At 36.2% G+C, this 14383-nt stretch overlaps 1 protein-coding gene across 1 annotated transcript in view; it reads right to left on the minus strand.

Moving 5' to 3' along the window:
- Positions 1-5382: 5382 nt before the first annotated feature.
- Positions 5383-14383, minus strand: part of EMB2411 (DNA replication helicase) — a 28213-nt gene continuing 19212 nt past the window's right edge. The window contains exons 22-34 of the mRNA XM_077381052.1: positions 14201-14273; positions 14008-14112; positions 13663-13830; positions 11928-11997; positions 11685-11836; positions 8634-8711; positions 8438-8530; positions 8203-8340; positions 7454-7493; positions 7292-7365; positions 6997-7131; positions 6230-6349; positions 5383-5786 (exon numbers count right to left, since the gene is read on the minus strand). Of these exons, the coding sequence (XP_077237167.1) occupies positions 5625-5786; positions 6230-6349; positions 6997-7131; positions 7292-7365; positions 7454-7493; positions 8203-8340; positions 8438-8530; positions 8634-8711; positions 11685-11836; positions 11928-11997; positions 13663-13830; positions 14008-14112; positions 14201-14273 (1408 nt within the window). The 3' untranslated portion in view covers positions 5383-5624. The remainder of the gene's footprint in view (positions 5787-6229; positions 6350-6996; positions 7132-7291; positions 7366-7453; positions 7494-8202; positions 8341-8437; positions 8531-8633; positions 8712-11684; positions 11837-11927; positions 11998-13662; positions 13831-14007; positions 14113-14200; positions 14274-14383) is intronic.

The raw sequence follows: 14383 nt of genomic DNA on the forward strand, positions 1-14383 counted from the left end.
AAGCTTTTCTACATGTTCGTTTTGATAGGGAAGGTAAAAGGGGGCGAATATATCGCTTCCCTAGTTTTACTCCGAAAGCTTATCTGATAACAGTAGTGTTTTTTCGGCTCTACCAAAAAAATGTGATTTGTTTAGCCCGCCCCCACTCAACATTAGGGGTGTAAACGGATAGAATTCGAATCGGATATGGCTATATCCGAATTCGATTACAGTATACACTATCAGAATTCGGATTCAGATTCGAATTTGACGGATATTTAATATCTATTACCGAATTCGTATCCGTCGGATATTGTTCGAATTCGGATATTATCCGCATCCGTTTATCCGGTAAATTTGAACATTGTATTACAGCACTTTATCTTTCTACAGTCGTCCATTTACCATCAATGACTATGGCCTTTTTATTCTGGAATTCTTTAGAAACTATGACATCTTCATTCAATTACCATCATCCATTTGTCTCTTTCATCCTACAACCCACATTTGTTGCTTCATAAAGAAACCATGTCAAATTTCAAGAATGCCCTTAAAATGAGAGATTACTTCATTTCCTGCCCAAAACACTTTTTGTTTTTGTTTTTTTCTGAAAAGAAATTTCACTTTTCTTTTAGAAACAAAAGATAGTGTGTCATTACTAAAAATAAATATTAATGATATTATTAATAATAAATAAAATGGATTTACTTCTCGGATTCGGATGTTAAACGGATCGGATATACCATTTACCAGATTCGCATCTGCTAAGAGCCGGATATCTCATAAACGGATTCGGATAATATCCGCTTGAAACAGATCCGGATAATATTCGCTTTAAACGGATTCGGATGCAGACGGTAATCGAATTTTCGAATATCCATTTACACCCCTACTCAACATCATTTGAGAAGGACCAGTATATACGATATACCTTGATCCACTTGAGAATTCCAATCAGGAATCAGGAATTGGATTATCCCTTAAAAATGTATTAAAAAAACTTTTTAAATTAAAATTTTAATTCAAACAGGGGTGGAAAATAGATTCCGGCCTTGTGTCATTTCCATCGGAATTGGAATCAGTTACCAATTCCAGTGTTTGATTCCGACAAGCCAAACCTACACTAATAGGATGATCCCAAGACCCTGATCCGTTTGCTACCATGAATTTTTTTTATTTTTTTTCGTAATAAACTAGAGTCTCTAAGTAGTGAGTGAGAGAAGGGTAGGGCAGGTGAAGTGGCTAAAAATCAGGAAACTAGTGTCTCCAAGTGACGAGAAATGGTTAAAAATCAAGGGAACAAAAAACTCTACTCAAAATAGGATTAACTTTTTCTTAATTTTTAGCCACTTATCATATTGTGCCCTGTCAAATCTCTCTCTTTCTCCAACCCGCCTACCTCGATCTCATCACTTAGAGACACTGACTTATCATGAAAATAAATTCCCACCAAGAAAAGATAAACTGTTGATTTCCGTAATTTTTACCCTATGCATGTGATGCCGGGATGGGACCAAGACCATGAATCGCCTTCTGTTGTTCTATGGTCTCGATTTCACATATACAACCCATATACCCCTTTTAAGGACCCCAAAAATTGCCTTTTATCATAGTTCATAAAAGACAGTTTTTGGGTCCTACAAGGGGTGACATGTGGGCCATGTATAAGAGATCAAGACAGTTGATCTTGTAGTAAAACATCATGAGATGATCCATATGGAAAGAGACATCATGGGTAAAATAAGATCAGCAAAAAATCAACTGTGTAGGTTAATGGATCAATTGAACTTATTTTATAATAATTCGACTTCTAGTAAGTGTGAAGGGGCTTATTCTAAGCAGACACATGTTGATTTGTTAAATATGAAGTGCTTACGTAGGGGGAGAAGTGGATGAGTGGGACCCACTTCTTCCGTAATCTTGTTGGAATCAGGATAATTTTATCTTAAATTGCTCTGTCCTTTGTTCGCCAATGTTGTTATGGTAATATTTTATGTGAAAACAGAGGTTGACCGTGAACGCTGAGCATGACAAGTCTATCCGAGTATAAAATAAACCCTGACTTGCTATCCTAATGAAGAATAGCCACAATTATTCACCTGCTGGGACCCAAAACCCCACATTGAAAGAGATCCATACCCCTTGAATGTGTGAGATTTAAATATAGGGCTAGCAAAATAAAGAAGGGCTTACATTAGTCAGAGGATGTCTCCATAAATCAGATGATTGCAAATTTTGGGCCAATAATCGGTTGGGTCCTCACCATCGGTTCTCACAATCTGAAACGAACAGGGCCTTACGAGAGAGATGCCGAACCATGGAGGACACCTAGGACCTGTTGGTTTGGGATTATGGAACAAGTGATGTTGATTATGGCAACCGATTATGCTAATCATCACTTATTAAAACAATCACTTGCAAAAAAACACTGCCCTTCTACTATATACGAACGGTTTAGATTATCGAATTTTAGGTGTCCTCAACCTGTACTATTTGTCGGCAAATGAAGTTAAAATAAAACTTATGCATGTACAGATGTACTTACACAGTGAGAGAGAGATGTGACCACATTCAAAATTATTAGGGAAAAGTACAATACACCCCCATCTAGTTTCTCACCAACCTTGACTTTCAAAATTATTAGGGAAAACGTACTAACCTTGACTTTCAAAACGTAACAAGTACGCCCCGGAGTTTTTTTTAACGTGACAGAGTAGAGTAGACGGCGAGGCGGAAATGACCAAAATGCCCTCTTCTTCCTCCACTGAAAATTAGGATATTCAGACTTGAAAATTGAAAATTAGGATTTGATTGAAACCCTTGTTTATTTATCAACATAAACCCTTGATTTAGGAGTTTTATCTGTCTTCATTCACACCATCATCATGATTTGCACATAAACCCTAATATTTTAGGGCTTTTTTTGTTTTTATAAATATTTTTTTCTTGAAATGTGAGTTTGATGTAGCCATGGGGTGAAGTTTCATTGTTTGTGGTGGAGGTGACGGCGGTGGCCGGAGATGGCGACGGCGGCGGTGGCCGGAGATGGCTACGGAGGTGGTGGCCGGAGGTGCGACGACGGTGGGAAATGGCATAAACCTAATCTCTCTGCAAATGAGGGTATTTTTGTCCTCAAAATATTAACCATATTAGTTGCAGTCTTTCTGTCAGGTTAAACTGATGGACCACAGAGGGGTGTACTTGTCACGTTTTGAAAGTCGGGTTAGAGATGAATATGTCAGAAACTAGATGAGGTGTAAATGTAATTTTCCGAAATTATTAGGTATGGACCTTTTTTTGTTGGTAAATGATATAATCCTCCTTTTCTTCCTTGGGTCACCCGCTTGTTGTCTAAAAGGGTCGTCATATATGCACTAATGGGGCTGGGTCAGGGAATAAAAGGGGTTGATTATATCACTTTCCTTTGTTTTTGTTAGATGGATAAGAATTTATTAGAGAACCAGCTAAAAGAAAGGGACTGCAAATTAAATGGAGAGGAAAGGAATGAATAAATAAGGAGTGGCGCCTAACGTTTTATTCAGAGGAGTCAATAAATGAGTGGGGCCATGTTTTATTGCAATGTTGAATGATTGAGAGCTGTATCACTCAGATGCCCACCGTCGTACATGGTAAGAACGTGAGAAGAATCGTTTTGGATATTGAGAATCGATTTTGATTGCAATACTGATGATGGGGATGCCATTATTCATCAGAACCCAATTATCAAATCATCTGGTCTTTGCATTCACAAGATATTTCCAATGAAATTCGTTTGAAATGGCAATGTAAAATGCTTCTCTAAGATAGCAATTTAGATGAGTCTGCAGCACTTCTATGCTTTTTATTTTCTCCAGATTGTGCCTTCCTAGTGGTGAAAACTTTATTTTTTTTTTTGAAGAGACTCGTGTTTACACCCAAATTGCGTTGCTTAAACCTCAAGCAAAACATTAACTTTTCTAACCAACCATCAAGGCCATGTTGTTTTGGATTTTGAGAACGGATTATGAATCCAAAACTGATTATTGGACTTACATTTTGAGTCGAAAACTCAGTTTTGGACTCACAATCTGTTCTCAAAATAAAAAATAAACAGGACCTAAGGACTGAGTCGGCTGAGTGCGTGTGGTAAAGACTTCTTCTCCAAATCCAATCACCTTTTATAAAACCCAAGCCTTCCCATGAGGTGGACTGAAATTTTCTATGAAGAGAAGTTGATAGGAACAGCACTAAAAGACAGAAGGGGACGTTCTGTGCAAGTTTTAATTATAACATGACATTTTCTTTCAAAGTCCAACATGCTAGACCTAAATGATCCTGACAGGACTCAGCCGACAGCGTATGAGACAATTGCACATTTGCTTTAAGTATCCATTTAACAGCCGTTGATGAATTTGTCAGGGTTAATCATCTTTTAGCCTTGATATTTTAAAGAAGACGTATTTCCATGGCTAACCCACCCTTAATATTCCATTGTTTAGAACTCCGGATAATTTACTCAGGCCGTGTTTTGGGATTTGAGATTCCATTGTGAGTAAAAAATTGATTATTGGACTCACAATCGGTTCTCAAAATCCAAAATAAACGAGGCCTCAGGAATACTTCCCTGATTTTTCATAGAGCAACTCCAGTAAAACACAGCTGTATCAGCATTTTCTCAATAACATGGCCTAGCTCACAGTGCGCATGGCACTTTATGTCAACTGGGTCTAGGGAATCATTACCCATTCCACTACCTTCTCCAGCACTACTGTGATTGGATTCTCTCATTTTTTACCATTTGAGAATCCTAAGAGGAGTTAGTCGTGCAGGATTTTAAATCCCTAGGAACTCAGACTGTGGGTCACTCTTAGAATGTCTAGGACTCTTCATATAGGAACTTCTGTAGGGGTTTAAAAGAAATTGGTGCTTTGAAGTCTTACGTTAGTCAAGAAATGAGAGATTATAAAGTCTAAAAAACTCTACATCATAATTTTTCACGATTACCACAGAAAGTTTGTGGACACTGATTGAAGGATAGATAAACATAGAATAAGACCTTGCCTCGATCTGCATGTTGTCATGGATAGCTTTTCCGGAATTAGTTTTACTTCTTGTTTGTAGACATTCTGTTTATCCTAGACAATCTTAACCCCAGATAGTTGTCCTGGATTAGACATTCAACAAATGTTGAATACAAGCTAATTCTGGAATAAGTTTTGCAGTTGAGTTTTCCACATGGACTTCTAGTTCTCACAGGATCCCAGAAGGCCGATAAAAATAGCAGCATGGCCACGTTCAGGTGACTATTCTTTATTTTTTGCATTGTATGTAGTCATCCACAAGGCGCACTAGTAACTAGTAAGGTACACTAGAACAGTATTTTGAACATCTACTAAAATGCTAACTACAAATGAGAGATGGGAAATAGACATTTTCTAAAAATTCAACTCCATTAACCTCCTCATCTAAATCTTTCCTTCCGCTTAGACGTAAAATGGGCGTAAAACAAAGTTAACACCCATTTTTAAGTGATTAAACATGGGTAAATTTTATTTTATGCCCAAAGAAATAGAGTTGATTTTCATTCATTTAATTTACATTTCTAAATGGAATACAACACAACGACAAAATTGACGGAAAATTGAGAAAAAAAAAAAAAAAACTTACTATACACTCATCTGAGAGCATTTTTTGAGCTCTCCCAAGTGAAGAATATCCTTCTTGGAGATGTGAAAAATGCCGGACTGCTCTTCGACTTTTTCAATCAATAGCCTCAACAATGGAACCTTGGAAAGGGTTCGGCATGACCCAACCATGATCAACTTTTTCTGCAACACCATAACAATAAGGGTCATGTTCCTTGCATGCTCAAAAGAATATCAAAATGTTTATAAATCCAAAGAGTGCTGCTACGGAAACCAATTGCCTAACCGATAGTAGAACCGAACAAATCACTATACGACACATGGCATAGGGAGGGGTAGTTTTGCATTTTAATGAAAAAGCAAAAAAAAGAAAAGATAAAGCCATGTAGTTGTTAACATGTGAAGGGGCTATTTGTTGGTTCCATACTCGGTTACCATATCATTATTCAAATCCAAAATATGCTACAATAACAGCCAAATATTTTAAAGGGCGATCACAGGCAAGAGATGTAAGGAAGTTATAATACTCAACTCAACTCAACTAGCCTTTGTCCCAAACTAGTTGGGGTCGGCTGAGGAAGTTATAATACAATTCACAGAGAACAGGATAACAAATAGTTGCTAACCTTGGCACGTGTGATAGCCACATTAATTCTATGCCAATCTCCAAGCAAAGTCGAATTGCAGGTCCTTGGATTCTCACTGGATCTTACAAATGACACCAGTATGCAATCCTTATCTCTTCCCTGCTCTTGGCTCAGGAAGAAAAAGAAATAAATAAATAACTGGTTCAAAATGTTATGCTCAAGTAGCTATGACCTATAAAAAATTCCAACTAAAAATAAAAGAAAAAAGAAAACCATCTACAAGAAAATAACTACATCACGATCATTAAAAAAATTGACAGCAATGGCATGAACTAAATCACATACAAAAAAAAATTCGACAACAATGGCATGAACTTAATCACATACAAAAATAAATAAAAATCGATAACAATGGCATGACACTCTTTCAGTACAATGGGTTCAAAACTTGATATAGGAAAAGTGCAGCTAACAAAATGGATTCCTATGGTAGTTGAAGAACATTTAAGGCATTCGAAAGTCAAAGGGCACTTTGGCCATGTTTGTAAAATCCATGGGATTGCAGCTCATTTGCATAAAAAGTTTTTTAAGCATATTTTCAGACTAATGTGTGTCACAGTATAACTTGGTATTTGTCAACTAAAATGGATTTTTATGGAACATAGTTGAAGAACATCTAAGCTAATTGAAATTCAAAGGTCACTTGGCCATTTTGTAAAATCCATGGGATTGCGCACAAAAATTTGTTTTTTTTAATGGTAAAAAGTCGTTTAACATCTTTTCCAACTAATATGTGTGAGTGTAACCTGATATTTGTCAATTGTGTGTATCTCCACAGTTGTGCCAACTAAACGTTGGATGAGGTTTGCCTGTGAGTTGTATGGGGTGATGATGCCAATCTCATCCCTGTTAATGCCTCCATTCACCAATTCTGCAATGATCTATAAGAGTAAAAAAATAAAGATATGATTACCTACCAATGAAATTAATTTCACTCTGCACTCAATAAAAGAAAGAAATCCAAAAGGGAAAGGTCAACTCGATGACCATTCCAAAAAAAAAGCACTATTATCTCGATGGGATTCTGAGAGATGGTCATACCTCTGCAACAATGTATGCCTCTGTTGGGTTATTTACATTCTTTTGTTCTTTCGCCTCAAGAGCAGGTAGCAAATCTATTTTTTTACGAAGGATTTCATTAAGTACAAGCTACATACCAAAAGCATTGAATTGTATATAGAAAACAATAAGAAAAATTTAAACCTGTGTTGATAAATATGACCGAACTGAGTGGATCCAGGACCTGCAGAAATTTGGAACTGAAAATGAGTGAAAATTAAAATGACAAATGAATAAGTAATAACGAATCATACAATATAGACCCGTGCCTAGATATATGAACTTGCATTAAACACGTGACCATAGATGTACATGTTTATAAAAAAATATACAAGCATCCATATGTATAAATGCATCCAACTCATGATTTAACACACATCTGATGTTTAAAGCCAAACTGTCAAGGATGCTAAGGCATGTGCTAAGGATTTTAACTGTCAAGGTAACATGAACTTGAATAGTGAGCCGTGTTATACGGATTCTTCTGAACTGGCGAAGTACCCATGTCAGATCCCAAACCCTAAAAACTTTCAATCGTAGTATGGTAGTTAACATTCTTCAAATAATATGCATACATTGAAAATAAATAAAATTTCAAAAATGTCACTTTTTCCTTTCAAAAAAAAAAAATTTGATAATAAAATAGTTTAGCACAGGTGCATGATTCAATCGTCAGCATAAACAAGCAAAATAATTTCTGATTACTCCACACTTTTACAAATGTCTAATTTAGCACCAATATATAACTTCATTGCCAGCATAAACAAAGAAACTAGTTTCTGATCATTCCACACTTAATATGCCACTGGGATGCAACTGATAATGCATAAATATAAACACATGTTAGCAAACACAAAAATTAAAACATAACCTTCTGCAAATACTTAACTTACCTTGTTTACCCATGATGTAATAGGCTTTGTACCCAAAAAATTGAGCTTAGCATTTGCTATTTCTGATGAACCACAACGCAGTCTGTTTCCATATATTAAAGCATTTGATAGTTCCATAATACCAGCAGACATGCGGTACTGCATGTTACAAAATACTAATACTTCATTAACTCATTAAATTAAAAAAAGAGAAGACGGGGCATCGTACAAAAACTAATCAATAATTCAGCAAAACCTGGCATTGCAAGGCTGAAATTGCTTGAGGATGTGCTTCAGAAAGCCTGCAAAACAAGCTTATCCCCATTCCATTTTCCCGAGCCTCTGTGCTCTAAAAAAGAAATACAAATATGCCTAGTGATCAATAAATTATAAGTGTAAAGTGGCAGAGGTTTTCAAGATAAAGATTTCAAGAACTAACATAGGATGCATACCCGGACAAGTGGCGGTAGCTGGTAATGGTCTCCAACAAGCACAAATGTCGAAGCAAACATCAAGGGACCTAAAGATACCTGCATATGGAAAATCAATCACCAAAAAAAAGTGAATGAGTGTAGAGGAGCTAGGCTCTGTGATCTAGATTGGCTCCAGAATTCATCCATTCCCTCATGGATCGTACCTAACAAACACGCACAATATAAACCAAAATCTGATTTGGGATAATATGAAAGGAAATGTTGAAATAAAAATCTAAATCATTTTGTATAGAACTTATAAATTTTCAACACAAAGCAGCACCACTGAGTTTGGATTTTCCTGCTTTGAAAGGCAATCGTATAAATATTTACTTGAAATTTTGGATGTAACAGTCGGCAGTTGATGCTTACAGAAAGTGAAAATTTGCAAGATGGATTTCAAAAAAACGTATGATCTGTGGGCACGGACTTGTGTGTCGAGTGTTGACAAGGATACAATGGTGTTCGACACAGAACCCTAGAATCTAGAAACGGTGGCACACCCATACACATACTTGCATATAAAATTACTGATACTATTCATAATTTACAACAAAATAAATATGATATTCATTTAACAAACAAATAAATCTTAGGATGAAGCAACTTTAAGTCTCAAAGAAATATGAGATAATTAAATAACAATGCATTCACCAATCTAATCTAATTATCTTCAGTCTCGAATATGCATCGAGAAAGAGAGATCAGTAAGATACAATGAATATAATATTCGAAGAAGTGTTTTAGGTTTAGGGGAGGGTGGATAGTGTTAACACACGTGTCGGTGTTGACTGCTGAAAATTCAAAGTGTCGGCTAAATCATAGTAAAAAACAAAACAAAAAGTTGAAAAAAAAGAGATGTAAGGCACTGCACAGTCAATGGAAAAGAGGAAACAAAATTGCTGCAATACTCGTCGACGCTGAGTTCCAACCTATCACCCTAGTGACAAATACAGCCTTTAGTAGTAATTTTTAATTTAAAAAAAAAAGTACTTTCAACACATTATGTCTATTATTTGTAACATCTCTACTATCAGAAAAAATAGAAGGGTTGAAACAGCACCCATAGATTTACATGGAGAATTTTTTCTCAAATTGTTCCTGACATTCTTCTTATAAAAACAGATGAGTGCCTCATATATTTTCTCTCTGCTTATAGAAGGCATTGTTATATCACAAGAAATAATAACCACCGAAATTTCCAAACGAAACCGAAACGTTTTTGTTTCAGTCGTGACCAAAATAGAAACCGAAACCGAACTTTAAAACCTTTGTGTTTAGGAGTTTCTCCATTGATGAATGCATGGTCCTTGGAGTAAGTGACCTGAAACTTTATCTTTGATTTGTTATTCGATCTTGTGGTAGTGCAAGAATTTTCAATTTGAATGTAATTCATCAAACTTCAGAGCTGAAGTTGGATTTTCATTCATAATACAAAAATCTGTCTTTAGAATTCAAAGATTTTAAGCTTGCATGCTGTTGCTTTCCCAAATTACAAAAAAGATTTTAAGCTTGCATTCTGTTGTTTTCCCAAATAAAAAAATTCACTCTATTTCCTCTCGTCATATCCTAGCATAACTACAACAGACAGTCCAATTCATTGTCTGTTTGTGATCTAAGCAGAGAATACTGTCAAACTGAAGCTGTTGAACACAGTTCCCAGAACTTATGTTCGAACTGCCTTCATCGGTTTAAATCTTGCAGTTCCTGAGATCTAAGATTACCAAAACAGTCAGCATATTGGAAGTGGGAAATCTCTACCACTGGGTTTCCCAATTTGAAACCCTCTAATAATCTGTTTGTCATACACATGTCCAGCATCCTGCTGAGAGAATCGGCTACGAAGGTGAACTTGAAAGGGGATATTCGGTCACCCTAGCGAAGGTCCCTTGAAGTCGCAGAGAAGTCATGAGAAGAAACATTGATCAAAATGGAAAACCAAGCTGATGATTGGCACCTCCTACTCTCAAATGTGTCTTGCTTGGACATTCTGCTTCTTAGAAAAGGTATCATTATCACCCTGCTCGGTGGTGGCCTCGTCTGTCCATGGAAGTTACTTTTCATGACTTTGTCACTTTTCTCGCTCGTCGTGGGGCCTCTTTTTAGGGTAAACATGTTGTGAAGGGAGGTCTGCTCCTGTTTTTGTTAAGGTTCATGTGCCACCATACATCTTGGAAAGTTGGGCTTTAGTTGATACCTTTGCACCAACTTAAGGGAAGTGTTAATTTTTTTTTAATGGTTAATGGGGAAGTGTTGATATGTAGTGAGAATTTGAAACCTAAGCCGTTGCTCATGTAGCTGAGGGTATATTTGTGTTTTCATTAATATTATATTGCCCTAATAATAAAACTAAGGGAAGTGAGAACAACTAATCACGTTTCCTTTTCTATACAATTTTCATTCTTCCTTTCCTCTTTTCTTTTCCAAACCCTAGAGATATTAGTTTTCAACTTGAGATGGAAAGGAGTTAACAAGGGCGATGATATTTTCACCCCACCCCCCCTGCAGTAGGCATTCGCCCCTCTTTTAACGTGATTTGACGTCAAAAAGCGTTAAAGTTGCCCAATGTTCACGTTATAAGGGGCGCGAATGCGTCCTGCAGAAGGGGTGAAAATATCATCTCCCGTTAACAATTATGATTCAACAGCTAAAAAAATCATTGTCTATAACTTGTAAGAAACTATGCTCATTCACGACCACATCACAAGCATATTACGTGAGTATTTGATTCTATAACAATTGAGCCAAGCATTGTCTACAGTTCTCAAAAATAAAAGTTTGAGAATCATGATTAAATCGAAAGTTGGTGAAAGAGATAATCAGATGATCAAGAACTCAAGTTTGTGGTATCCCACTTAAACAAACACGGAAACTGCAACTTATTTAGTGATGAATAACTCAAGTTTGTGGCATCCCGCTTAAACAAACACGGAAACTGCGATTAAAATAATGTAATATTGTTCAGAAGGGTTCACGGACAACAATGATGTTCAAAAGGAAAGCATAATAGTGAGAAAAGAGTACACATACAGGTAAGGTTGTTTGTCCAGCTTCATCCATTATGCATATGTCAAACTTTTTGTTCGCAAGCAAAGGATGATTTATTCCCAAACAAGTTACTCCAACAACTTTTACTTGATTCATTCTTATTTTTATGTCTTCTACACTATGCTTGTCCATTGCTGTCATAAGAGAACATTAAGTACAAAGTAAGAACATAAATAATGAATCTGAAATAAGGAAAAAGATTACTAATAAAGCAAGTCACCTGACCTGAAAAGCAATGCCCACGAATCTCAGCATGCACGGCTTGATCTCTTCCAATGCGTACAAAATCTATGTCCTATAACAACTATAGTTTAATAAAAATGCAAGTCTTGGAAAGACAAAGGCACGAGCATCTAATAAACATAAAGAGGATGCAAGATTCAAAACTATATTACAATGAAGAATATATGATCATACACTGTTATTTGCCTTTTCATATAATTAGTTGATGTTCTGAAACAAAATTTTAAATACTTGTTTTACTATTGGCACGCCTCTCTTTCAAAACTCCTTTGATTTCTTGTCATTTGTTAATAGTTTTTTGGAAATTGTAATGGACAATGGGAGAAAAATTGATAATCTAGATTGAGGTGGAGTGTTAGAACAGTGTAATGTGATGGGGGCATTTGTGTAAATCGTGTTAGTGCATATATAAAGTAGAGAGGGGTCGCGGGTTTTTACTTTTGAAACCAAAGGGCCTCTCTTCTCATCCTCCCTCATTTCCCTCTCTTATCTTCCTCTACTTCTTCACCTATTTACAATAGATGAAGTATTTTCAGCTCTAGCGCAGGTTGAGCTCTAGCTCACGAACTTCGCCCCCTTACAATATATATATGAGAAAATAAAGTATGTGCAGCTGCTCTCTCTCTCTCTCTCTCTCTCTCTCTCTCTCTATATATATATATATATATATATATATATATATATATATATATATATATATATATATATATATATATCTGTGTGTGTGCGCGCACGCGCACATTATGAAAACCCCTCTTCTTATTATATCTGAAATTTCAGTGGCAAAGCAAAACAAAACAGCAAATACAAGAAATCACACAAAAGACACAAAGATTTACGTGGTTCGGCAAAGCCTACTCCACGGCAGATGCAACGAGAAAAAATCCACTACGAGATTCAGAGATTACACAAGAAGATCAGTGTTTCTCTCTCACCAAAACCCACTAGAAACCCTAGCACACCCTTTTCCCCCCTTTTTGAGCTCTCAACCCTCTTTCCAAGACAAGAATACGAAATAAGCCCTAAATTCCCTTTATATAAAGCGGACCATAAGTTAGTTTTATCAGGCCGAAAACACATAAAACGGCTGGGCCTATATCCGGGTCGCACACAATATTTCGAACCCCAAACGGGTTTGAATTCAAGACACCCAACTCAACAATATGTATTATATAGCCGGTGTTGCATTTCCCACATAAAAAAATGAAAGAATCATTCCGGGAAGTTTGCTCAAAAAGAATATTATAGAATGATTGAATAAATTCGTCAAAATTGAAGAACACTAAACTCAACTCAACTCAACTCAACTAAGCCTCTGTCCCAAACTAGTTGGGGTCGGCAAAATTGAAGAACACTAAACATTTGGAAAAAATATGATATCAGTGAAAGAAGATTATTTCAAGTCTACAAGTAAACTAACCATCTATCTTTTCAATTATGATTGTAATGACATATATGTTGCTTTAAAGAAGGCATTGTCTAAAATTTTTATAGGTCAGCTGCTACACGTAAAAACTAGCTGAATAAACAAACAGAATGTCCAAGTACCGAATTGTTCAGAGCATAGAAGCAAGTTTGGTACAGCACCACTATTATAAAAAAAATGTCATTTTCAAAAATAAATAAGTAAAAAAAGATGTGAAACGTCAAGAGATAGAAGAAATCTTGGAGATTGCATAACAAGCTGGCATAGTTATACATCTGGAATAGAGATAACCTGAGATTTCAATTTGATTAGTAAATTATCAACAGCTGAATTTGTGTAGGATGTAAGCAGAATAGAAGCGCCCCTAATCAACAATGCCTTTACAGCATGCACCATAGTGGATGTCTTGCCTGTTCCAGGCATACCTAGAATAAGGGTGTAATCCTTCGCTGTAAGAATCTGAAATATCAAATTGTGTGATAAGGGACACCAAGTATTTGGGGTAGATGAATACTTCATCTCACTGGCCACTAAGAATAGCTCACACTAATGCCATTGGAAATAAAATAGGAAGAAACAAACGGGAGATATTGAAGCACTGCATGAAGAATGGAAAACTCATTAGTCATAATGAACCTTGTGGACAGCTCTACGTTGATCGTCATTCAAATTCTTCTCTGAACGAACATATGATAGGGCTGGATCTTGGCTGAATATGCCCCCACTATCAAACCGGGGTACCTGTTAAAAATTTCGGATCTTGGTAAGATTTGTCACATATAAACAATGGAATTGAGAGAACTGTATATACAGGCTTATTTATATTCACCTCCAGATCAACAATCATCTTCCTAAGATGGGAACTTTGCGGAGTTTGTAGAAACAGTTGTATGAGGTTGAATCTTCATGTAAACAAAGACATGCAGTAAATGCAGTTTGTTCATGTCAAAACAGTTCTTTCATAAACCAAGTATGTTATGCGGCTATGGTAATCTTCAAAAGGGCAAAAAAG

Source organism: Tasmannia lanceolata, unplaced genomic scaffold (assembly GCF_043159265.1).
Source record: "Tasmannia lanceolata isolate RefF3 unplaced genomic scaffold, GAP_Taslan_0.1 ptg000002l, whole genome shotgun sequence".
NCBI classification, from domain to species: domain Eukaryota; kingdom Viridiplantae; phylum Streptophyta; class Magnoliopsida; order Canellales; family Winteraceae; genus Tasmannia; species Tasmannia lanceolata.